Source organism: Cadophora gregata (assembly GCF_030347475.1).
Source record: "Cadophora gregata isolate MNR1 chromosome Unknown scaffold_12, whole genome shotgun sequence".
In the NCBI taxonomy this organism is placed as follows: Eukaryota; Fungi; Ascomycota; class Leotiomycetes; order Helotiales; family Ploettnerulaceae; genus Cadophora; species Cadophora gregata.
Genome location: NW_026695935.1, coordinates 167,071 through 191,843, shown reverse-complemented (window position 1 = coordinate 191,843; position 24,773 = coordinate 167,071). Strand labels below are relative to the sequence as shown.

General features: G+C 48.6%; 5 protein-coding genes across 5 annotated transcripts; 1 reads left to right on the top strand and 4 right to left on the bottom strand.

Annotated features, from left to right (window-relative positions):
• Positions 1 to 1,853: 1,853 nt before the first annotated feature.
• Positions 1,854 to 11,091, bottom strand: ONS95_002897 (uncharacterized protein; the record flags this gene model as incomplete). Its single annotated transcript, XM_058496181.1, has 8 exons — positions 7,491 to 11,091; positions 4,752 to 7,434; positions 4,635 to 4,701; positions 4,323 to 4,554; positions 4,106 to 4,273; positions 3,874 to 4,052; positions 3,153 to 3,827; positions 1,854 to 3,100 (listed from the first exon to the last, which is right to left on the bottom strand). Exons 2-8 carry the CDS (start codon positions 4,851 to 4,853, stop codon positions 1,854 to 1,856), a joined length of 2,670 nt encoding a protein of 889 aa, XP_058353432.1. The 5' UTR covers positions 4,854 to 7,434; positions 7,491 to 11,091.
• Positions 11,092 to 12,214: 1,123 nt separating this feature from the next.
• On the bottom strand, positions 12,215 to 13,216 carry URE2_3 (glutathione S- transferase, nitrogen catabolite repression regulator; the record flags this gene model as incomplete). The annotated part of the gene is made up of 5 exons (XM_058496180.1): positions 12,215 to 12,584; positions 12,645 to 12,828; positions 12,893 to 13,004; positions 13,102 to 13,124; positions 13,186 to 13,216. The coding sequence occupies 5 exons, from the start codon at positions 13,214 to 13,216 to the stop codon at positions 12,215 to 12,217; spliced, it is 720 nt and encodes a 239-aa protein (XP_058353431.1).
• Positions 13,217 to 14,686: 1,470 nt separating this feature from the next.
• Positions 14,687 to 16,051, top strand: ONS95_002895 (uncharacterized protein; the record flags this gene model as incomplete). The annotated part of the gene is made up of 1 exon (XM_058496179.1): positions 14,687 to 16,051. The coding sequence occupies one exon, from the start codon at positions 14,687 to 14,689 to the stop codon at positions 16,049 to 16,051; it is 1,365 nt and encodes a 454-aa protein (XP_058353430.1).
• A 1,655-nt stretch (positions 16,052 to 17,706) lies between these two features.
• Positions 17,707 to 18,402, bottom strand: ONS95_002894 (uncharacterized protein). The gene is made up of 2 exons (XM_058496178.1): positions 18,097 to 18,402; positions 17,707 to 17,982 (listed from the first exon to the last, which is right to left on the bottom strand). The coding sequence occupies exons 1-2, from the start codon at positions 18,383 to 18,385 to the stop codon at positions 17,726 to 17,728; spliced, it is 546 nt and encodes a 181-aa protein (XP_058353429.1). The 5' UTR covers positions 18,386 to 18,402; the 3' UTR covers positions 17,707 to 17,725.
• Positions 18,403 to 20,998: 2,596 nt separating this feature from the next.
• Positions 20,999 to 24,678, bottom strand: ONS95_002893 (uncharacterized protein). The gene has a single exon (XM_058496177.1). It carries the CDS (start codon positions 23,691 to 23,693, stop codon positions 21,615 to 21,617), a length of 2,079 nt encoding a protein of 692 aa, XP_058353428.1. The 5' UTR covers positions 23,694 to 24,678; the 3' UTR covers positions 20,999 to 21,614.
• Positions 24,679 to 24,773: the final 95 nt, after the last annotated feature.

Sequence of the window (24,773 nt, the reverse complement as noted above, 5' to 3'; positions counted from 1 at the left end):
AGCTCGACATTTTCCACGATACCATCTCACTTCGTTTCCGTGATTTTCGCCTCTATTCCCTTCGCCACTCCTCTTGCTCTTCCTGTTCTCATTATCCTCATCCACTCTCCCGCTTATAGTCATCTACATATCCATATCCCAAAATACACTCCCCGTGTGACGCTCACTAATTCCCTTCTCGGCGCTACACAATTCATTTTGCTATCTCAGTCACCTCCTCCTCCAGCCAAGTCATCTCCTTCTCTACTGCCACATCCACAATAATTTCAATCACCTCCTACACGCGCTATCTAGCAACTTTTCCACATCCGCTTCTAGTACCTATTCATCTCCTCCATCTCCCACTTCTTCTCCCTCCACCTCCCTGCACCCACCTGCACCTCCATCCATCCCATCCAATCTCCAGCTCCCCACCCCTTCCGCTCCCTCTACGAGCAAAGCATAGAAGAAGCACATCCACTGAAAACTCAACCTTATCTCGCAGCACAGTCAACACTCTCTTCTCTCCCTCCCACGCAAAAGTTGCTTAAAGGTTTCTCAGAATCTCCTACTTCCTTTCCATCTTTTCCATTCCTCCCATCCCCAGTATCCCAATACGTATATTCCCTGATACGATACGACCAGGACGAAGATGCCGTGCAAGGAGTGAACTTGTTAGTTCTGTCCATGTCCAAATCCAAGCCCGCAGATCTGCCAGAGAAGTTCTCCGCAAGATGGACTTAGAGCTTAAGTCTTGCCTTTCAGCAATTGTGGCCAGGATTGGGATGGCGAGAGAGGGTGGGAGAGAGAGGAGAATAACAGGGTGATGAAGATAGTGAGGGCGTCAGGCGTAAGATGAGCAGATGAGCAGATCAGGAGTGAGAGAGTGAAGCCGAGGAGGAGCAATGTGAGAGCAAAAACGGAGTGTGGGGGCGAAGAGGTAAAGAGAAGGTGCTGGTGCTTGAAAGAGGGGGGTTGGTCTTTGCTTATTCACATTACTACTCATGACTACTGATAAGTAGACAAGGCATTTTGAAGGGAGGTGTGGATTAGTCAGTGTGGTGAATTGAGAGGAGATGAGATTGGAATGAGATCGGATGGGATGAAATGGGATGAGATAGGATAGAAAGAGATCGGATGAGAGGACACAGAAACAGGAACGCTTTGTAAACGAGTGGCATGAAAAAAAGATGGGAGCGACAAGTCCAACTACCAACAAGACGATGGTGATGATGGGAACTCAGACGCATTAAGGTGCTGAGATCGGGTAGACAGATATCCCACAGTTCCTTCTTACATGCCACTCTCTCGACTAAGATATTCGTCCTGACTGTTGATACTTCCCTTGCACTTCAAACAAAACTCAACAAGAAACCGTAATCCAGATCTCACAACAAACACACACACACAAATACAAACAGGGATATGAACAAATACATATAACTCAATTCATTGACCCTCCTCTCCAAATAAACTTTATACAATAGAACAGAACAGAAGACTACGTTCGGGACTCTTGCGTCCCTGGGCTTAGCTAAAAGTAGCTTTGATAGCTCCACCGCGTTGATTCCAAGCCAGATCCAATCCTACCAAAGTTCATTTCCATCCATCCATCATCCCAGCCGAGATAAAACCATTTCAGGACCAGACCAGACCAGAACGCCGTGCGCTCCCTATCATATCATATCTTACCATACCGCGAGAAAACCAGTTCCAATCCAATTCCAACCCAATCCAATTCCAATCCAATTCGAACCAATTCGAACCATATACGCAAATATAATCCCTTCCCGTCCCAAATTCCAATACCACTACCATCCCAACCACCAATTTTCTCCCCCCCCTCCTCCCCCCTCAGTCTCCCCACAAAAAAGCTAAACCGTCCCCCCACTCAAAAAGAAATCCAACTCACTCGGCCCCCGCATACTATTCTCATTCTCCGCCAACTGCTCCAGCAGGCTCAAGAACGGATCCTTCTCATCCGTCCCCGCAGTCCCATTACTATGCTCGCCTACACTCCTCGCCCCGGGCGTCATTCCCTCCTGCTGCATGGCTCCTCCTACTCCCACAGCAGCAGGGTTGTTCATCCCGCCGCCGCCGCCGCCGCCGCCGGTGAGGGCAGAGTTGGTGTTGTAGTTGAATCCCATGTTGGGCATGCCGAACATGGGGTCGTAGTCGCTTTGGTTGGTGTGTTGTTGGTGCGGGAGGGCTTGTTGGTGCTGGTGTTGGACTTGGTGTTGGTGTTGGTGTTGGTGTTGGTTTTGGTGTTGTGAGGAGCCGAGGGTGGCGAATGAGTAGGGTGGGGAGAAGGGCGTTTGGGAGAGGGTGGGGATGCCGTTGTTGTTGCCGTTGCTATTGCTGGATGTGCCGTTGGTGTTTGGATTTTGAAACGGGGTCATGGGTGGTTGGGGTTGTTGGTCCATCATATGATGTTGCTGCTGCTGCTGCTGCTGCAACATCCCGAGATTCTGGTCGCTCAATGCGCCGTTCGGTGACATGAGGGTGTTTTCTGGGTGTCCTCCGGCGGAAGATGCGGTGTTGGGATGGGATGTGGAGTTTCGGTGGGCGAGTTTTAGATCGATGTGCTTCTTGCGGGAGGCGGATGATTGTTTGCGTTTGCTGGCGATGTGGCTTGGGTCGATGGCTCCATTGCCGTTGTGGTTCATGGTGGAGTTTTTGAAGTCGAGAGAGGCGTTGCTGCCTCGGGGTGCGTACAGATCGTGGCCTGTATACGTTTCCTGGGACAGTGATTCAGGTAGGATGTCGGAGAAGGAGATATGTGCACCGTCAAAGAATTGGCCGAGGTCTGAATACCGATCGAAGAAATCCTCAAGGTGGAAGACTGGACTGTAGCGCATCGGGTTGCTGGCTAGGGATTTGACAAGTTCTGAGTGACATCCGTAAATGGTTTGGAGAGTGTCTCGCTGGTGCTGGACGGAAGACCAGGCGTAGCGGAGTTCTGAGAGTTGTTGCATTTCTCGGGAGAGGAACTCCGCCGAGGCAGAGAATACTTCGCCTTCTCGCGACCCGTTGTAGTGCGTTCCGTGGACATGAACAGTGCCTGCGGTACAAATGCAGTAGCCTACAAATGCGGGCCACTCAATTGTAGCTGATTGTTTGCCTGAAACAGAATTAGCTAGATTCTCGACGGGAAAAAAAGAAAGGATGCGTACCGAGTTCCACTAACTCAGCAATGGCATTGGCGTGGAGGAAACACAGATTCGTAGCTTCTATCTGCCACGACTGATGTTGTCCCGTTCCTGCCAACTCAGCTAGATCAATCGGTAGGAAAGGTCTGTATATTAGGCAGTGGATGAGATGATAGATGAGTTTGCTCAGCACTAGAGTCGTGCTATCCGGCTGACCGAATAGAGTGTCGATAGAGGTAAAGACGTCTTGTGTCCCAGACGCCCAGATATCCAGATCCTGACGGATCTTGGAAAGATTCGATAATGAGTGCCAAGGAAAGTGGCTATCACCTTTCACTCCCCCAGCTGCGAGATATCTATTTGTGATGCCGAGGATGCGGACGATGTCAATAAGCATCCCACTGCTTCCTTGGCTCTTCTTCCCTGATCCGGAGTGGTATTGTAGATTGGACCCGTTCTGGAAGAACTCTCCTTCTACAGGGAGAGATGTAGGTCCTGGCGTCCAAGATGGGAGACGAAGTAGAATACATTTGTCTGCGATTAATGAAGGGCGTTTGGATCCGCAGGCCATGAATCGGTCCATCAGGTAGCAAGTCCAGAACAACCTTCGGCGCATTTCCTTCTCAACTGGTGTCACCCTAGTCTTGAGGTCAAATTCTCGATGTAATTCGAGTGCCATAGCCATTCCGATTCCACTCGCTGTATCTTGTCAGTAGTTTCCCACACATGTTAGCAGCAGACATACATAGCATCATATGTGCCTTCTTGCCCTTCCCAGCAGCCGTAAATGCAACCGCTAGCAATAACAAAGCCTGTAAGCAGTCTACCGACGGAGCATCGATATCCAGCTCCGTCCTCGCGCGTATCGCGTAATCCTCACTGAGTCGTACCGCAGCATGGTACCCGTTCGGATGCGCCGTATATCTGCATGACAATAAGCTTCCAATATAACACGCATGTTCGGTTGGCTGTCCTACCTTGCACTAACAGCATATATTGCAAAGACGAGATATGATGGGATCTGATTCAATTGCATGCGCTGCCGCGCTGTTGTTTCGTCGAGTATATAATAAGCCTTGCCATGGCATCGCGAGAAGTATGTGTCGAGGAGAACATCCGGTTGGACCGCTGGAGGCGAAGGTTCACTAACAACTGTAAATACGTATTTTTGGTATCCAGGATTGAAAAGCATACCTTATGGGAGTAGGAGAGTATACAGCCGATTCGTTGGGTATGTTTGCCGTCTCGAGTTGTGGCCGTTTGGGTTTGGTATCGCTATTGGGACTCTCCTTGTCGCCGGCCGAACCCTCATTGCTCTCCGAGCTCGACTTCTTCTCATCCTTCAACCGCCTCTCCAATCCATCCACGCGCTTCAACAACGCCTCCAGTACATCAGTCTTCGGTCCTCGTTTCTTCGGCACGGCATCTAAGACACGCCAGACTCGTCAGTACAAAGAAGCAAAAAAGTGTATCCCCAGAATTTGGGGGGATTGCGGGCCACCCCACCATAAACACACGGGCACTGGAAGACCTGGCAAGCCTCGCAAGTCGGCCGCAGCCGATTGCACTTGATCTGGAAAAATTATCAGCACTGCGGAAGATCAGCTTGAGAAGGGTTCCGACCTTGCGCTTCCGACAGCTCTTGCAATTCATTGATTCTCGTGGCTCGTTGCTCATGCGACGTGCTGGGAGTCGTTCAATGCCCACCTGCGGCCGGACTGACATGATGAAGAAGCAAGCGCAGCGGCGCGAACGAGACGAAGCGATCGAACTGAAATCCAATGGGCTCGCGAGCAAGCTAAACCGAGGAAGAGGGTGTGTGAGGAGTAAGCTGTTCCGTTACATCATAAAGGCTGACCAAGGCGCATGGCGCTCTCAGCACGCCGTGAGTGGTCTCGTCCAGGCAAAGGCGAGGAATTGTGGAAAGTGTAATAAAGTCTGGGGGGCCTGCGTAGAAAAGGCGGGATGGAAGTCTGATGGAAATGGAAGCAGTGGCAGTAGTCGCAGTGGCACAGCTTATGGGGGAGAAAGGTTTGCCGTTGGAGCTGTGCGGTCCAGTGCAGTGCCAAATGGGAGCTGCAGTTGACTCGGGGCAGGGTGGACTCTTTTGGTGGGTTTCGGTGGGTTTGGTAGACTTGGAATGCTGGAGATGGGCGATGAGGGCGCCAATCGTACGCTTTGCCCGCACTGGGAGAACGGCTATGCTCGGGCTGGATTGGTCTGCCCCAGCTTTTGCAGGCCTTGTTGTGACTTTGTGAAGGGGCAATTGATCCACTCCTGATCAACTGACAGCTGTGTGTGGGAGCTGGGATCCAGGGACCGGCCTGGCCTGGGGAGAGAAAAAAAAAAGAAGGGGAGATAGATTGAGAGGAGGTTCAAAAATGCCGAGGTTGCCTGTGGCGTTCGTATGAGTCCGTCAAGTGTCAGGTAGGTGAGGGAATTGTAAAGCTTGAAGCGATGAATGAGGCGTCGAGATGTACCTAAGTAAGTACCGAAGTACCTTGGGATGTTTGGGGTCCGCTGTCGATGTTGATATTGCGGCTGGGGAGAGACCTGGACTTCTGGACGAGGGGATGAGACGAGACGACAGATGCAATGCAAGCAAGCAAGACCTGAGTGAACAAGTCGCTGGAAAGGCAAAATAAGATTCGTTCCCGAAAGGCAGAACAGCTTGATCTTGTATCTTCCCAGGAAAGGAGACCTGGAGTAGTACCCGTGGTAGTAGTAGTGGTCTACAAGGTCTAGGTTTAGTACAGGACAGGACAGTAGTCGTACACCTCCCTGGCTCATGCCATGCTCCGCTCCGTTTTACGCTGATTCCAGATGAGATTGCGGGGTGGAAGTGCCAGGGGAGGGATTTGCAGCTTATGACACGGTACAGTGGATGCTAGCCTTGGATGAAGGTTTGGCTCGCTTGGGGAAGTTTGACTTTGGAGCTTTTTTGGGGGCCGTCTGGTCTTGTTTTGCTAAAGCTCCATCCTTGGGTATCCAGATGGCGGTGACAGATAAGATGACAATGGATGATATGGGGCCGAGAGCAACACGGTACGGTACGAAGAAGCAGGGAACGCAGATCAAAGCGCCGGCTGTCAATGAGATGATCTGCCTTGTCGGTTTGGCATTCGATGTTTTCTTTGGTACCGAGGCGGGATGTTTGATGAGAGGAGAGAAAGGGGAATAATGAGGAGGCAAATGAGTTGAAAAGAAATGAAAGCAATGAAAACTAAATAAAGGGGACAACCGGCAGATCAAAGTCTGATCAGATGAGTCTTCCTTGGATGGACGCACCAGACCTCGAATCATTGTCAATATATCCTCTGTAAGCTTCCTGCTCTACTCCCGAGTTAATCGCTCTACCCAAGTCATGCTTACACTTTCTTGACAGTGATGCTCCCGTCATCCTTTCCTTCTTCCTGTAAAACGCCCAAACCCTGCAATCTGTACCTTGCGGACGAGATGCCAATTTCAGCTGCGAGTCCCCGTCCCCGCTCCATGGTTGCAGCAAGTCTGGTCTAGGGTCAGCATTTCGATTTTCGTGCTCCCAATGCGGTGCAGTACGGTAGGGGTCATTGGGTTTTCGTTTATGGAGACGAAGGAACAGAAGCGCTGGTTCGAATCACTAAACCACTGGGTGCATGCCAGCGGTAAGGGCGTGGTTGTAGGGATCTTGGAGTGGTAGACACTGAAAAGAAGCTGCAGCTCTCTGCAGCTCCCTAGAAAATACAGGGATTACCAGCAAGCTCTAGAAGCCTTCTCGTCCCTACGATCCGACACCGAAGAACAACCTTCTGTGACAGGCCAGCCACGGAGAGACATCCATACAATTTTGGCTTTCTCCCCTGTACGTACCTTTCGAGAACCAGGCACAGGTGTACAAAATTTAATCTATTTCTTTGCAAGTCACAAGAGGAGCCGCTGTGGCTGCAGCATCATGTCTGCTCGCTCTATGCATACTGCCCTCAGCTATTTCTTCACTGCCTTACTTACTCGTCAGCAGCAATTAGGTTCTTCTTCAAGGCATACACATACATACTATTTTTGTTGAAAAGTAGACATCTCTCGGCCTAGCAGGTCCACGTTGCCGTCTGGTGTTGAGGGTTGCGATGTGCCTGAATTCGAGCATCAAGCCTTCATGGGAGGCGTCCAACTGTGTAGAAAAAGTAAGATTTATGATTGGGGCGCATGCATCTCACATTTCAGCCCTGCAATGTCCAGTCAGTCTGGCTCGGTATCACTCCGGATCTCGCGATTGCGGAAGGTCCCATCGCGCGGAGTTGAAGATCACCGTTTTGTCACTCTTCTCAAACTTTTGATCTCGAGATCAGAATTCAAGATAATAATCAAGGTTGAAGATCATCGTACCGGCAAAGTTACGTGTTGTCCGCGGCTAAAGTCGTGCTTCAAACCCACTGCAGCTATCACTCAATGGGATTATGCTCCGGATACCTGGTTAGGTGCGTTGTACGATGAAAAGACCCTGAAATTTCAATCAAAACGCCATGTGTTTTTCCAAACCAAGTTTTCCGCCGCTGGTAGTGCAGATCTAAGCGAGGAGAGGAGAGCTTGTCGGGTTCGGGACCTTTATGTTGTGTTCACAGTTGTGTTTGAAGATCAAAGGTTGGAAGAGCCTCATCTACTTCCAAAGAACGCCTCCTCGTCATTCCGCCTTTTCTCATCGCCCCATTCTATCTTTCAGAGACAACAAATGTGTCAAAACGGTCGTACAACGCATTGCACAAACACTTTCCCGAATCCTTATTTCAATCAAAATGTTCCACAAAGCCAATCATCGCCATTCTTTCAATCCCGAACCCAGAGCCGGAGAACAACTCCCTCCTGTCGCTCGCCTTCATCGGACACCACATTCGGATCTCGGAAAGCGAGCCCTCTGACTCGACAACCTCTCGAATCAATTCGCTCCCCTCTCACCATCCCATCCTATCCATCATCGCATCGCTTCCCCAGCTTGAAGCGGCTACGCTTGACATGGGAGTTTAAATGCTGCCTGCCCCACCTCTCTCAAGAAATTACCACCATGCAGTTTACCTGGCGAGCTGGTCGATGAAACCGCCTCCCCCAACACAACCCCCGCCACAATTCACCCCGCAATATCACATCAATCCATCTTATTATTATCCTTTTCTCTCATGTCCCAGCGAGAAACTGACATGGACGGCCCAAAAAAAAAGAGTCCGCAAGCACTTCCGCTTTTGGAATCTTGCAGATGTGGTGGAACAAGCTCCCTCGCTACCTGCCGACCTATGGGCCATGATGGCTCAACATATTTATACACGATTGATCTGTGGCTGACTTGGTCTGGAGACCGCCGGTACTTGTGAGATGTGATGGGTTCACCACGGGATGTACAGCAGTAGGTATTTTCGGAGGCTGGATGTCCGTCCGTGCCAGCAGCTCAACAACTTCTGCTCCTCCTCGTCTGTCAAATACGGAATAGACGGATCTAGGCTCAGGTTAGGTAGCTGTAGGTTGCTGAACTCACCAGCGCCGAAGCTTCAGAGTCATTCATTCAGGACCCGTCCTCCGCCTCGCTCTCAAGAGTGAAGAGAGACAGACTGCCACCAGAAGATCTGCAGAAGGAACGGTTCCAAGGCGGGCAGGGGCCATCGAGAACAGACGAGAGGTGAGATGCACGGAAGTTTTCATCGGAGGAGCGCAGTTCGTTTTCGGCGTATCGATAATCCGAAAAATGTCACATTTCAGGTATGGGTTCTGGAACAAATTGAGGAGACCACCCACGTTCCGGAGGCTCGAAGCGGTAGAATGTCCGAAGCGAATGAGGGGAAGATGGGGTGTGCTGAATAGGGAGATAGCCCGAACCTAATTTGCCTGACTCGAGAAACTGATACTAGAGAACTTTCTTTTCCTCCCAACTTTGGAGACAGAGGAAAACAGAAGATGGGGGAATCGGGGTATGGAGAAATTTGGGGAGGGGCTGGGTATATCTCACGGCCCTTTTTTCCCCGGATTCCGAGGCTGGTGGAAGAATGCCAATTCTCTTGGGGGGATCGACTGGCGCGCTATGCAGGCATGGAGAGAGAGAAGGTTTATGCTCTCCACACTTTAGAAGGTGACAGCGTCGCAGTGCTTAGGTTTGGCATGTGCAGAAATATGGGGTAACAAGGGACAGGAGACAGGTAGGGAAACTAGGTTGGGCAGCAAGGTAAATCAGTCAGTCCTCTCGAAGCTAGAAGTGTAGGAGTGCAAGAAAGAAGGGCCGAGATCAATGGATCCTCGCTTCACTTCTAGGTAACTGACTTTACTCGTGACCTCGAACTCCATATCAAAATACCTCCTTCCAATCGTGGAAATCTATGGTGAGTCCCATCACAAAGAATGGCACTGTAGCTTTCTCAGAATCTTCACCCACTCTGTTATCAATGCACTGCCGTATCGGCACTCCACTCATCGCCCACTGAAAATACCGATATGTACCTATGTACCTTCCCAAAACATACCTCAGGGTCCGATGCCATGCTTTCCTCGCGTGGCCAAGTGAAGCCCCATCACGCACATCATTCCACCCTGCAGATCCTCACCGATTGGCCATACCAGATCTCCTGTCCTCCCTCTCTTTTTTTCTTTTTCTGCTTCTTGATATCCATTTTCCTTGAAAAATCAAGCTTAAATCCGTCGTTGAACCTTCTTTCTCTTCCCTTGACCCGACGATCGGGACATCTCTTTTCTCTCCCTTCCGATTGAGTTCCGATATCAAGGTCAGATAAGAATACGACAGTGCTGGGATACGACGGACAGGACCGCATGATCACTTCTCCCTTGCTATCTATTCCTTTCGTCGTATCCGTTCTTAGGATGGATGGCCTTACGGATCGATCCTGGTTCGAGACTGGTCTCTTACACCGCAACGCGACGACACATGGCACATGGCACATGGCATTTCCAGGCTACCTTGCCCTCTCACACACTTCAGACGTGTGTGCCAGTAAGCTAGTAAGCCAACATGCCTTGCCTCACCTACACCCCACACCTCCACACTCCACGGACCATACACACTTACGGACACCGTACAATAATGTGGGTTGGGTTGGTTGTTCGGAGTATAGACTCCTCGTTCCCATCACCTTTTGCCGTCGGCATTGACGCGAAAAAGTCCCGGCCAGGACATGACAGACATGACAGAATCGTATGTAAGGATCCGTGTTGCGAGCTTACAAGGGACGGGCCGAGGTGTATCATGAGGAGAGTTTTCCGTTCAATAGCTTATGCTTTGTGCTTTTCCGGGGCGTGATCTGGCTAGCCTAAGGGTCTTTTCCGCGGGTGTAGTTGGGGTGTGTTCCTCTTTTGAGAGTTTCGTCCTGTGTTACTATCTGTAGTTGAGTTTTGATCATTGTCAACTTTACTTACTTCTTTCGAACTCTTTACTTTCATTTAAAGAATTATTAGTGTATCTCATGCCTATCACCACATTTCAGTACCAGAAACCAGCATGGGTCGTCCTCAGATTTGACAAGTAGCTTGGCCTAGTTGTTCTTCTTACGAAGGTACGTTTTTAGATAGCTGTCCGCCTTTCTCGTATCTCCTTCATCAAGTCTTGCTATACACGAATGCTTCAGAACGAACGTCATGTCCTCGAAGCTCCAAGAGCCTTGCTGATTACTCGAGCTTGTATTCATGTCAGTGTTCCGAACAAGTTGACCTTCATCATGCTCCTCTTTTCGGGCTACCAAGGTCAAGTTTTGAGTACGAGACAGCAGCGAAGGATTGTTTTTGCTAATCTTGCCTGCAAGTGCGATAGAAATCCTCAACACAAAAAAGTTCTGTTTCCAGACTTTTATAAACTTTATTTGTTTAGTTTAATAGCATGTTCGGGTCACCTGATTCAACGCGTCTGCTGTCGCTTGGCTGATTGTTGTCAACGTCTCCTTCTCGTTTCTCATGTTTTGATAGATTTAGAGGCTCGAGAGACAAGTTAAGCTATATTCGCATTCCTAGATATGAATAAGAATTAAAGCATTTTTACTTCAAATGGTACGTATCCATCTCACTCTTGGGTGGCATTACTGGCTTGGAATTTATTTTCTGGCATCATGTCATCAGAGTGGGCTGACATGCATCTCTTATATCTAACATTCTTGGTTTCATCCTTAAATAGATTGACTTCCGTCTAGTTAATTTGGTAGTGAATGGTGTGCCCATGCGTACTTGTACGAGTTTCCCATCCCTGTTTCGCTTTCAGTCGTTCTCGTCTCTAATTCACCCCTTTCATTCTCATCAATCACTTTGATTTTCTCTGATTCTTCTTATATAAACGCCGGCTTCTCTGATTTCAGCTTCACTGGGTCTAGAAGAAGCATCCTAGTGCCAATACTTGGGCGTCTTGGCAGCTCTCGCTGGTCAGAGCAGTTCCAGCGAACAATACGTTATGCAAACTCTCCAGGGACAAAATCGTCGTTGTACCGCTGGTGTAAGTACACTCCGTGCAGTGTTCATCACAATCTCACAGTCTCGTTCATGACTGTCAATAGTGTTTCGACTGTCATTGCGGTTTCGCTGCCTTAGTCGTAGCTGTCATCATTCTTTCGATTGTCAGAACTTCAAGATTGCTACCACCCAAGGAACTCAGAATCCATGAGTCATGACAAATAGCAACGACAATATCTGAACTCACAGTGGGATCCTGTTTCTTTCGCTTTGGGACAAGCACTCCCTTTCATGCTGCTGTGGTGGTTCCCTTTTGAGGTGAAAGGCAAAAAATGTTTCCAGATTTTACCGTCCTTAACTCTGTTCTCCAAGCATAGACAGAGATCATATTCGTACCTTTATATAGCTATTGGCTTAGGGCTGAAACAACCTGCTTTTTAATATCAAGGCTTCTGCTGCTGAATGTTTACACGTCGCCTCTCGCTTATCCTGCACTTCCGAAGGACCCCACCAACTACTAAATGGCTTTTAAACATTGTGGTGCACGTCTTTTGATATATCCAGTACGTCTTTTCCTAAGGAATCGTAGCACAGATGAGATCACACAGCCACAATTGACAACTCTATTATAATCTTTTCACGCAGCTCAGTCGTCAAAATCCCCATTAACTGCGCCGATTATCCTCTCAAATCCTCTCCCTAATCTCATCCATATTCAGATCTTTTGGCAAATGATCATCGCCCAAATTTTCGCTATCAATCATGCCTTGTCTAATGCCAAGAACCTTCTTGACGGCCTCCCTTTCCGCCATCCTCTCATGCCAGGCCTTCACATTAGGATACGCATCAAACGGACTTTCCCCCTCTTCACACTTCAAAGATATCGGTAAGATGACATTCCACATGAAGAACGATAAATCTGCATACGTGCATTTGTCGCCTAAGAGCCAAGATTTGCCTTCTAGAGCCCCGTTTAGAATGCGAAGTACACGATGAGCTTGCTCAGTGTAGCGCGAGATGGCGGAGGGGAGGACCTCGCTGTGGAGATAGTTGAACCTATGTCGTATTAGTATCCAAAGCAATACAAGTGCGAGGAATCAATTTCAAAAAATATACCAGGAAAGCTGTCCAAAGAATGGACCCTGTCCACTCATCTGGAACATGAGCCAGTGATACAGCAAAGCTTTCTCCTTCACCGAGTCAAAAGTGAGTTTCTTCTCCTTATCGTACTGCTCAATAAGATACAGAACAATGGCTCCTGACTCCCATTGTAGGACATCTTCGTTGGGATCGTGCATAACTGGGTGGAAAGATCAGAAACTGAGTGCTTTTCGAGAGAGGGGATGGAAATAGCCGGAAATTACCCGGAACTTTGCCGCAAGGATTGATCTTCTTGAATTCTTCACCGGTAAGCTCTAGAAATGAGAGGAGCTTCAACTCGTAGGGAATTTGGAGTTCTTCTAGTATTATCACAGGCTGTTGTGAGTCTGTCAGTACTTTTCTCTTCAAGTTGGTCGCTGTCCTTGGCGCGTGCATGGCGTCAGGAAGGCTTTATGGAAGGCTCGCAACATACCTTCCATGGATTTGGACCCGTTGCTATATTGATATCAGCTTTCTTTCATGACAATTTGATTGAACATGGAATAGAAACCCTTACAAGAGACGTAGATCTTGATAGGTTGGGACATCGTAACCTCAAGGATGCGATGATAAATTTGTTTTTCTAGAGGTGAGGTTGTGGAGAAGTAGTTTCACAAAGGTTTTCTTTAGAATGCAATGCTGAGGGAGTTATTCTAGACTGATGGATTCAATTATTTATGTATTTCCTGGTCGCTGGAGTAGCACTATTTTTGACGTAAGATCCCCGCTGACGATGATGAAGCGATCCGTCTTTGCATCCGCCCCCGGTATCGTGTGGTAAGTCAAAAAAAAAAATTGGATCTAGTGCATATGCCAAGGCCTATAGGCGATCCATAAGAAAGTTGTATTATTCCTAAATAATCTCCATTTGGTATTACGAGATGCTCCTTCGATATTAATCTAATAGCACATTGTAAAGCTTATTTGTTTCTTGATCTCTTATTCTCCAAGTAATGATTTAGAGCCTTGCTCCGAATATCTCGATCTGATAAGCTTGTTGGTTGGTAATGTTACACCGCAGCTTTCCCCTCATCTCATCATTTCAGGCAGCCATCGAGACATTCACAATCGACGTTACTCATCAGAGACTGGTTTTTCGTTAGTTTTCACCGTCGAAGAAGGACATAGGAAAAATAAAACATCATGCTCTGCCGGTTCTGCTTGAACTTTGATCTCGACGCACTTTCCTCACCAGAAGGCTACAAACACCACGCGAGTTGCTCTGATTTGTATCAATCATCTCAAAATGGATGTGCCTCATGCACGCTGATATGGGATTCGCAATGGGAGGCTGTTGGTGGACAACTGTCTGAAATAAAACTTGACTCAGGCCCTCAAGATACACAAATCATAGTGCGATCAGTCCACCAGAATGCAGGGGACTATGCTCGACTTCGGTACGGACAGGAAGCAAGGTTCCAGAATGTGACCGGAGAGAGGTTTCCGGATATCCCCTACTTATGGAGTTTTTTGTCCGTTGTCGCGCAACCTGGTTCGTACAGACTAGTTTTTTTGTGGATATTGATAGCGCATGTCTTTCAAGACCAGTTTAATCGGTGTATCTAGGAGACCGCAGTGCCGAGTACCTGTCCAGGAGGCCATTTGTAGAAGGTGATGATAAGAACGATGTATGGTATTCTTTTGCCACTCGTTGGATTTCTGACTGTTTGAAAAACCATGAAGCCTGTTCACCCAAATCATTTTTAAGTCTCAGACCTCCAACCTGAGTGATAGATATCGGGCTGCCAAATAGTCGTCAGGACCCATTTCTTCATATCTCAGGCGATGAAGTACAGGAATGGGTGACTGTGAGTCACTGCTGGGGCCAGAAGTCACCTCTCCAGACTACCAAACAGACATTTCTTGCTCATCAGAAGGCTCTGCCACTCAGTAATCTTCCCAACCTCTTCCGTGACGCTGTCACGATCACCCGGCAACTTGGATATCGCTACCTCTGGATCGATTCTCTTTGTATCATACAGGATAGCGAAGAAGATAGAGCACAAGAGATCACGCAGATGGGGGAAATATACAAGAACTCCGTTCTGACGATTGCTGCGGATAATTGCAGAGATAGTAACGACAGCATACTTGGGCCGGTTTCAACAGCTCGGGTACGAAACTATACAGAGCAGGGATGCAACAGCAGTAAATATGGATTCCAAAGCAAGATGTATACTTATCATGGTCAAGAATTTGGGAATTCCCTCCAAGCGGAGGGCCACGCAGACATATCAAAAGGCATGTTGTCGTCAAGAGCTTGGGCTCTGCAAGAACAGATTCTTTCCCCTAGAACTCTACAGTGGGCTCCACTACAGTTAGTATGGAGCTGTCGCCACACCACGTTGTCGGAAGAACGCCCCTCGGATGTACGTTGTCTTGATGAAGCTCGAGGATTGAACTACCCAGAATCCCCGCCAAATCAGTACCACTCGACCAAGATGATCTGTCTGTCTCAGAAACAACTCGAACTTGCAACGCCACAGACGATGTTCACAACCCCAGGCCTTCGTGATATAAACGATCCCCTGCAGATCTGGTACCTCATAGTTCAACAGTTCTTGCGGCGCAACATCACATACGAGATTGATTCTTTGCCCGCAATTTCGGGATTGGCGAGAGAAGTGAGGCGACATACGGGCTATGATTATCTTGTTGGATTATGGTCACAAGACTTCTTCAATGGACTTTTATGGTCGATCGACAGCTTTACGAGGTGTCCTAAGGTTTATGTTGGGCCATCTTGGAGTTGGGTATCACGCAGGGCAAAGTATGGCTCGGCGAAAGCAGCGGGCCTCGGACCCAACAGATTCGTACACATTTTTGACAAAATCGACATCAGACTTGACCCAGTTGCAGAAGTCATGGGAACCGATATCGTCTATACAACTGATGATATCTTTGGACCAGTCAAGTCGGCGACTTTACGTCTCAAAGCTCCTTGCTTATCGATCGTGTCATTTGAGAAAGTCGAAGTCAAGCTTCCTTACCACCGAGATACCTCTCAGAGGCGCTTTTACGGTGATGATCCATCGGCAGCTCTAGTTGACGACGGATCTATCTTGTGTTGGTTGGATAAGCCACTCTTTGAGGAAAATCAAATGCAGTCATTGGACGCGGAAGGTTTGCGTAATTCTGGTGCGGTGGTGGCAAGGGTTGCGACGCTGTGTGGTAGTCGTGGCACAAATGTTGGGAAAGCTTTCATAAAACCTTTGAAAGGAGTACTGCTCAATCAGAACTGGTCGTTGATTCTAGTGCCAGCTTTACCAAATGAGGAAAAGGGTGAAGAGAGTCCGAAATGGAGAAGAGTTGGAATTGCCAGAGTGGCCGATGACTTGCTTAATAGGGAAGACTGGGAGACAAGGGAGTTGAGCATAATCTAGACTGATTATTGGCAAGACCATCGCGAGCCTGTTCACTCTCAACCAACTTCCCATCAATAGAGTGTCATAAAGTATTCGGAAAAGTATATGATCGTCGCCGTGTTGAACGGCCTAGGTATGGGAAATATCGAAGCTGATCCACTTCAAACGATAGAGTAAATCAGATATCTCGCACTCACTACTCGTACTCCCCCCACTCCCAAAATCTCCATGCGGTTTACAGATTCAATCAAGTCTCTCAAACACCTACTTTCCAAGATCCCAGCTTCGTCGACACTACTTATCGACATGAACCCGGGCACTCGATGTTTGAACGAACTCTAGTTACAAATAAAAGAGGAGTTCACATCATTCCACCGTGGCTCGAGCTGGGGGTAATTCCCGGCAGATGGGACGATGAGTGCGCTACATTGAACAATGTCAGTATAAATCAAGAGAGACCAAAGTTCTCTGGTCTTACTTTCCACGACATCCCCCGTCACTAGCAGAGCATTACATTAGCTTGGGTACAGAAGTGAAGATGGGGTATGACTGCTACATACACCCAGAAAGTGCAGGAACGCTGAGTTCGGAGGGAAGTGATTTTATCGTTCAGTTGAGCTGGGACGTTATCTGCATTATGAGAAGCATATCATCAGTAAAGAGAAGCAACTGTCGACGAATGTAAAAGAAAAAGACAGAAAGACAGGGCATTCGAGGATAACTCACAGCAGACACCGGCAACGGAATCATATCATTAGTACAGCTTCACTCCCGCACCACTACCACAAGTTAATGGATGACTCACTACTGCCACTGTACCCGCTTTCTCCGCCAAAGTTGATGTCAACGCAAAGGGAGATCCCATAGGTGACTGCAGCAGCATTGATTAAAGCTAAATCGGAAGGCAATAGTAACCAAACTGTCCCATACATCTCCAGTCCCACTGCTCAGAAAACTAGCAGCACTTACTTCAGAACTCCCCACGGGTGATGCTGTAGGTAAGGTTAAAATTAGGGCTGACTACTCTAAAGCGCGAGATCCTCCCCAATTGGTTCGCTCATGGCAACCACCGAATTCCATCCTCTCCCAGTCTCGCTGAATTGTTTTGGTGTTGGAAAAGTCCGAATACAATAAAACTGAAATGACACAAGGTATTTGAGCACATTTTTATGGAGAAGGATATGTTCCAATTCAAATGGGGGCTCCATAATCTTGAGCCAATGCTGAGATTCGCTCATCGGTTTTCACTCTACTTAGCTACATCAACAACCAAGAGAATCAACCGATATCTTCAAAAATCAGAGATGTTAACTCAACCTTCCAAAGAGCTCCATTGTCTTGAAAAGTTAGCGCTGACTACTCCCGTCAGCATGGATACACCGAGTTTTCTACTCGCCGAGTTTCGCTATTCTGTTTTTGTATTTAAAAAGGTCCAATGTACGTAGAACAGTAACACTGAAACAAAACAATATCTGAGAGCACATTTTAACAGAGGGGAATATGTTCCAGTTCAGATGCCGGCTCCAGAACATTCAATCTCAGCAGAGATCGCTCATCGATTTGCACTCCACTTCACCGCATCAACGATCAAAAGATTTAACGGATTCTTTAAAAGTCAGAGATGTTAACTCAATCTTCCAAAGACCTTCATTGTGTTGAACACATAAAGTTACATCCGGACAATCCTTACAGCTACATAATCCCCCAACCAAAACCCAACGCGACACACACTGTAGCAAAATACCCCAAACCTCCAACCTGCCAATCCATCACCGCCCCCGAACTCGGCGTCGACGTCTCCATACTCGCCGACCCAGTCGTTGTCCCCATAGCCGCCCCCGTAGCAGTCGGTTTCGTCGCAGACACCGACACCGACGCAACCAGAGCCGTTGCAGAAGGCGCATAAGACATTGATGTAAACGAGCACGCTGACATTATCTCCACCATATCTGTATTAAATCATATCATCAGCTTGGCCCTTTAGCTCAAACCCCGAGCTTCAATCTTCAAACTTGAAACCGAGGACAGAAAGAAGAAAGCAAAAAGGAAGCAAATAAACATACCATCAGTCGTCGCCCCATTCTGACCAATACAACTCGCACACAGCGCCGATATCGAAGCCACGTCGAAGGATTTATTGGTGCATATACAAGTCGATTCTATCGCGTCGTCGGACTCGGTCTTGTCGGTGTCATTGTCGACGTCGCAGGTGCTGGTCAGGGAAATAATGGGAGCGCAGATCGTGGTGCATGCTGCGGGGACGTTTTTCGCGTCGAGTTCTTCGGCGAGGATGGGGTTGAGGAGGAGGATGGTTGTGCTGATGATTGAGAGGGTGGTTGTTGAGGGGCGCATTTTTGATGGCGTGGCGTGGTGAAGAGGATTGTTGGATTTGATAGGAGGTGAGGTGCGAGAAGTTGAAGATGGAGTGTAGACAATGATAATTTCAATCGACGGGGATCAGGTGCAGCCTATATGGAAACAGGGCTTCTATTACAAAACCCACGTACGGCCCAAAATAATTCTCAATGAACAGAAGTATCACAAACCTAGAGTTGAGTTTCGTCTCTCTTGGCAAAGTCGCAGATCCATCTGTAACACCGTTATAGCCTTATCTTAATCCATATTCTTTCAAGGCTGGGCTATACATATCTCTTGACATGACTAGCCCCAACTCTATTTACTCGCTTCCCTTTTCGGTAAAGCAAGTTTCGGGCCTTGGCGAGTGCCGGCGGCCCGGGAGAACTGCCAGCGTCTACCCCGGAGTAAGTCAATCTCACGATATTTCTCACTTTTAACAATCATCTCGTTACCATATCTCTTGTTAGTCAATAGCCAAGTCAATACCATCGCAATATCCTCCCTCTCCCTCTCAATCCATCAAAGCTCCACACTGATTCCAGATTTGTACGCTCCAAGACAAGCCAAGAGTCTTGACACAAAGCCAAGCTTTTCCCCTTCTTGACTTATCACCGACCCCTCATCCTCTTCCCAGCTCGATATCATGCCCCAGAAAGCTTATCTCATACAAGAGGATTCTGCTCCGTGAAGGCATTAGACAAAGATTTATCTATAAATAACACATCATACTGTAGGAGTAGGAAAGAAGACCAAAGCAAGACCATCTTAGACTATCCCACCCAGCGGGAAGTTTTCGCCTCTCCATCTCCATATTCCCAAGACATGAAACTTCATCACAACAATCCACCCCAGACTCCGCAGAGAAAGAGCACGCGCGTCGACACACTTGCTTGAGACGACAACCGAAAACAACCTGAAAGCTTAACACTAAATATAGCGCAGTGACATCCCATCAACATCCTATTGCTCGGGAGGCGAGGTTGAAAAAGAACATGTTACACCCGCGCCCCGACACCTCACAGCACAACGCATCACAGCACATCACACAAACACATATGTAGTTAACTTACTAATTGACTTACTTGAGATGAAAACCGGAAAGAAATGTCTAAAAGTGCGCAGTGACATCCCCCCACCACTTCATTGCTCAGATTGGGTATAAGAAGCAGTAGGAGAAGAAACCTATTCCATTCACAAACATAAACATAAACACAATCATGAACTTTGACCACCAGGGGTTGAGCTTTGAGATTTGACAATTTTTCCAGATTTTCATAACCGACACCACAATGTAGCGCCAAAAAAAACTCTTGGAAAGATATCACGTCACTCCGCACTCAAATACAGGCCGAGTTAATGTCACGTAGCGGCGCACTCAACAGAGAGATCAAAGAGAAAATAATACTATACTGTATAATATATGACTAAGATTTCGAAATCTCCCCCAAAAAAGATTCAGGGCATTAAGAGTGAAGAAGAAGGAGGAGAAGGAGAAGTAGAAAGGCATGTGGAGGTAGTTACAGTTCTGCCCAATCAAGTTCTACTTCGGCGCGCAAGTGAGCGAGTAACAGACAGAGCGAGCGAGCGACATTCTTTCCATTGTCCATCGCCATGCCGCCACTTTCCGAACCCGGCTTCGCTTTCACTTCACTTGATTTCTCCCAGACTCTCACAGGCTACGCGAAAGTAAGTATTTCCCAATTTTGAGTGAGTGAGTCAAGCCCAGCCGGGCCGGCCGCGGATGAAATGGGAGTTTTTTTTTTTTTTTTTTGGTCGTTTATTCCACCTGACCAGCACAATACCTCAGTACCAATAGAGGGGAGCGCGGGGCCGAGTACACTATCATACCTACAGTTGTTGCGCAGTCGACAGCTAAGTCACCGTCTAGGGACTGTTAACTTTTTTCTAGGTGACTGTTGGCAATTAATTTTGAATTGACTGTTTTAGGACAGTGTACCCAGGGCAGCACTTTCCTCAGTAAGGTACCTAGGTAATCTCCACCCACACTCTAATAGTCTGTTCCCTTTCTGTCTCCGCTTAGCCGCTGACAATGCCCGCAGCCTCACAGGGGAACCGATTATTATTTCTCTCATTTCCGCATCCATGACCACAACCACATCCATAACTATAACCGTGCCACCATCGGTCTTCCAAGAACCCACATCATCACAAGTTCCAATTCACAATAATACTAGATTCACAGGAATTAGTATCTATCTATCTATCTATCTATCTATCTATCTATCTATCTATCTATCTATCTATCTATCTATCTATCTATCTATCTATCTAGCCACCATAAATCCCTACCTCAGAGCACTCCACTCCTTCTTCCCCTGAGCTGCGTCGTCTCCATCCATGCATGCATCCATGCATCTCAAAAGTCAAAGAAAAAGAAAATTCTAAATGAAATCAAATGAAATCAAATGAAATCAAATGAAATCAAATGAAATCAAATGAAATCAAATGAAAAGAAAGAAATAAAAAGGTAAAGGTCTGAATAGCTAGCTGCTACCTCAGAGACTGCTGGATCTAGGTACTTACTTGGATTGAGGAGTGGAGAGATGGATGGATAGATGAATTGATAGAGATGTAATCGATGGCATACTCCGTAAGATGCAATTGAGTGTTTACTAGTTGAGTCATTTGCGTTCTTGTATTGCATTGTATTGCATTGCATTGCATACACGTATCCATATCCTTATCCATATCCATATATCTCTGCTACTTGCTACCTAGTACTTACTACTTACTACTTACCACCTGCTATCCTATCGCATCACATCACATCCCATCGCATCGCATCCCATCCCATCGCATCGCATTAGATTGCTCACCTCCCTGCGCTACTTCCCCACCTAATCAACATGCTCCGTAGCCAAGGCCAAGGTACACATATCCCGCCCCTAAACCAGTCCACATCTAAAAGAGTAAAAGCAGAGACAAATCTACCTCCTCACCATCCATGAATGAGCAGGCGGCAACCCAAAAAAAGACAACCAACCTCAACGCCAGCAAGGGTAGATACAAACGCCACACGTGGATAAGATAGGTTCCATCGCCAAGTCAAGCACCACCAAGCCAAGTATATGTTGATGGCAAGACATGGCACAGCGAGGCATCCCAATCCGAATCTCAACCCCCCATACTCATCTCCTTCCAACAATCCTCGCCGAATACCACCAAGCCAGCCAAGTTAGTTAGTCCACCCACCTCACCAACTTCAATACAACCCCCTCCCACTCGCCAACCTAACAAAACTATACGGCACATTCTGCCCAACCAACAACCTCAGCGTCTCGACCGTCGTAAACGCACTCGTATCCGCAACCCCATACGCCGTCCAGCCACTCTGCTCCGCCACAGCCAGCGGATCACTCTTCCTCGGCCCATTCGCCAGATCCACAAAAACCTTGCCCTTGCCACCATCCCTCCCCGGCGACGAACTCCCACTCCCAGTCCCGCCCCCATTGCCATAACCATTCTGGTAACTCTTCCCATTACTGAAATGTCTGAGCAGCGGCTGAACAAGATGGCTCTTCTCAGGTGGAAGCGCGGAGATGATAGCAAAGGGGTGCTCGACGCGCGAGACCGACTCGATGGATGTAAATGGTTCGATACCAGCCGCGAGGGGTCCGTGGGCTTTAAACCCAACGGTGTAGATCTTGCCGATATTGAGGCTGCGGAGCGCGAAGATGATGCTCGCGGCATCCTCGCCGTTACTGCTAAGGATGATGGCCGCGCGGTCTCTATACGCGGAGGGAGCAAAGTCGCGGGTGAGCGTCGCGCGGATACCTTTCCACGTTGCGTTGTCGCCGACGAAGCTGGATGACGCGGCGCCGTCGCCTCGCACGACGATGGTGTCGACGGCGCCGATGGTGCGCGCGGCGTCGGTGAGGTGCGGGATGTAGGGCTGGGAGGCTTGGAGAGGCGGGTTGATGTATGCGCCGCCGAAGTTGGGCTGGAGACAGAAGGCTTCGACGGAGCCTCTGACGCCTCGGTCGACGGATTGGAAGTTGTGGGGGAGGCCGAGCTCGTTGAAGCATTTCTCGAAGAAGGTCGCTTGGGGTGTTGAGCGGAAGGAGCCGATGGCGTAGATGTTCTTCTTGGGGAGTTGGCCCATTGTGCTAAGTGCTCCGTTGATTTCTGAAGCGCTCATTTGACCTGGGGCTGCTACAATGGGGAGTAGAGGATGGGTGATGGGGCTGAAGACTGTGTTGAGTGCTCGTGAGAGTTGGCCGAGTTGACCCATGTTGACGGCCGATAGTGGTGGTCCATCTGGATTATTTGCTTTGATCTGTGAGCGGAAGTATTCCAGCTCATAATTTTCAGACATTGAGTTGATGATTGTGATCATCTTGACAATATCTCCGTACTTCCTTGACTCCTCGAAAATCGACTGAGCTTGAGGTGAGGGCCATTTGAAAGTCCCGGAAAAATCGTGAAAGGCCGAAATGATACGACTGTTGCCTCTCTGCTCGTATAATTTCCGTCTGATGTCCTCTGGTAACCAGACTTCCACATCAATGTATTCACAACCCCACTGGATGGCTCGGTAAAGGTACTCATAGTACAGTTCCGGGTTATCCATCGGAAATCGTCCATTTTCACGTGTACAACGTGTGGTAAAAATAATGGGAAGTTCAGTCCGTTGCCTCAGAAGCATGACCTGCTCCCCTACATAACTCATACTTGGAACAGAGCTGTAAGTTCCATCCGGTAAAGGTTCCTTCAGGAGATCAACTCGTATCTCCACAGCATCAGATCCAACAGAAAGAATATCCAGATTCGAAAGAGCCGTCCGGACATCGGGAAACGTAGTTGAAATGAAATATGTTCTCGGTTTCGTGATGAGCGCTTCATGATGACTGATCTGACCGAGTGTAAATGCAATGAAGCGTGAAAGATCTCTCCGGAAAAATGGTGTTTCTGTATACAAGAATTCGTAGTCCGAGGCAGCTGAGAGATCGACGTCTGGCGGCATTCCCAAGTTCACACAATGCGCGTTGATGGCCACCATGAGCGTCTTGTTCCTACTGCCAATATCGGCCTTTGCATTGCTCGTCGCAACTCCTATGACGGTCCCATGGTCGTCCTCTCCGACATCTGAAAAGCTTGGGGCCAGCCGAAACGGTTTCCCAAGTACATCGGCAAAGACAGCGACGATCTTCTCCTGGCCTTGCCCGTAGATGATGACCACAATGCGATTATCTCCTGTGCTCGCCTTGGCCACATTGATGACCCCATTCGTGCTCTTTGGCCTCGCCGGCGTCGGCATGGACTGGAGTTGCTTGGTCGCCATGACTGCCAGTATACACCCCTACTCTTTCTGGAGAAATATCTCGAGTCTCTGAAAGTTCCGCCTCTGTTGTAGGAGAGGGAGCTAGTATTCGAGAACGATGTCGCAAGAGAGGAAAGAAAGTCCAGCGGCCTCCTCACATGTCCAGACTGCCAGTCGGTGTGTCGGATAGTTTGCGTGGGTGGTTACTTGGGCGGGGGAGGGTCGCGGCGCAAAAGGTAATGGGCGTTTCGCTCCCTCGATACAGGATGGGCAGTTGAAGGTCTGCCGCTTCACACTTATAAGTGGCCAGTTATCGCAAGCTAGGTTTAACAATTGGCTCCCTGGTCGATTGTGTCTGATAGTGATATCTGCTACTGTACATGGCACCCGTGATCCTGCGTCGTAGGCCAGTCGCAGACATGCGTGGTGGGTAGTGGGGGAGGATTCTAGATTGAGAGGCTCACTGAACGAGAGGGGGATGTTTCCGTTGCGAGTCGAGTCGAGGCTGGATGTGGAATGCCAGACAGCAGCAGGTACATTGGAATTCCGCCGGCGGTGATTTGTCTCGTCTGTGACCCTGGGGAGGATAGGGCAGGGCTCAAAGGAGTTCGAAGTGAGGTGAGGTATGTAGGTTGAGGTGCGTGAGGAAAAGAAAGTCTGAGGTGCACTGCAGAGGCAGTAAGTGTGGAGCTTTCAGGACAGGACCTGGGCCTGGGGTTGCATTCTCATTTTCCCAGCCAACCAATCTTGAGCAGTGCGGCGGCGGGACGAGCGACGGCGGGAAGTGAGAGGAGGAGGAGGAGAGCGAGAGCGACAGGCAGGGCAGGGTGCCAAACAGCGTATGTGGAAAAATACATCCAGCGTAGGAGGAGGCTCGGGGCAGATTGTTCCAGCGACAAAACGGCAATTCCTGGAGGTTCGGCCCAGGCGTAGCGCTGAATAGGGTCTGGCTCGTCCTGCAGCGTGGGGCTTGGCTAGGCGGGATGAGCTTGGGCGGCCATGGAGCAAGGGCAACCAAGGGCATCCAAGGGCCGTGGTGTCGGAAAGTCAGAAGATGAGGGATGTGGGGAGAGCGGCGTCCGCTGGAGGGGAGGGGGCAAG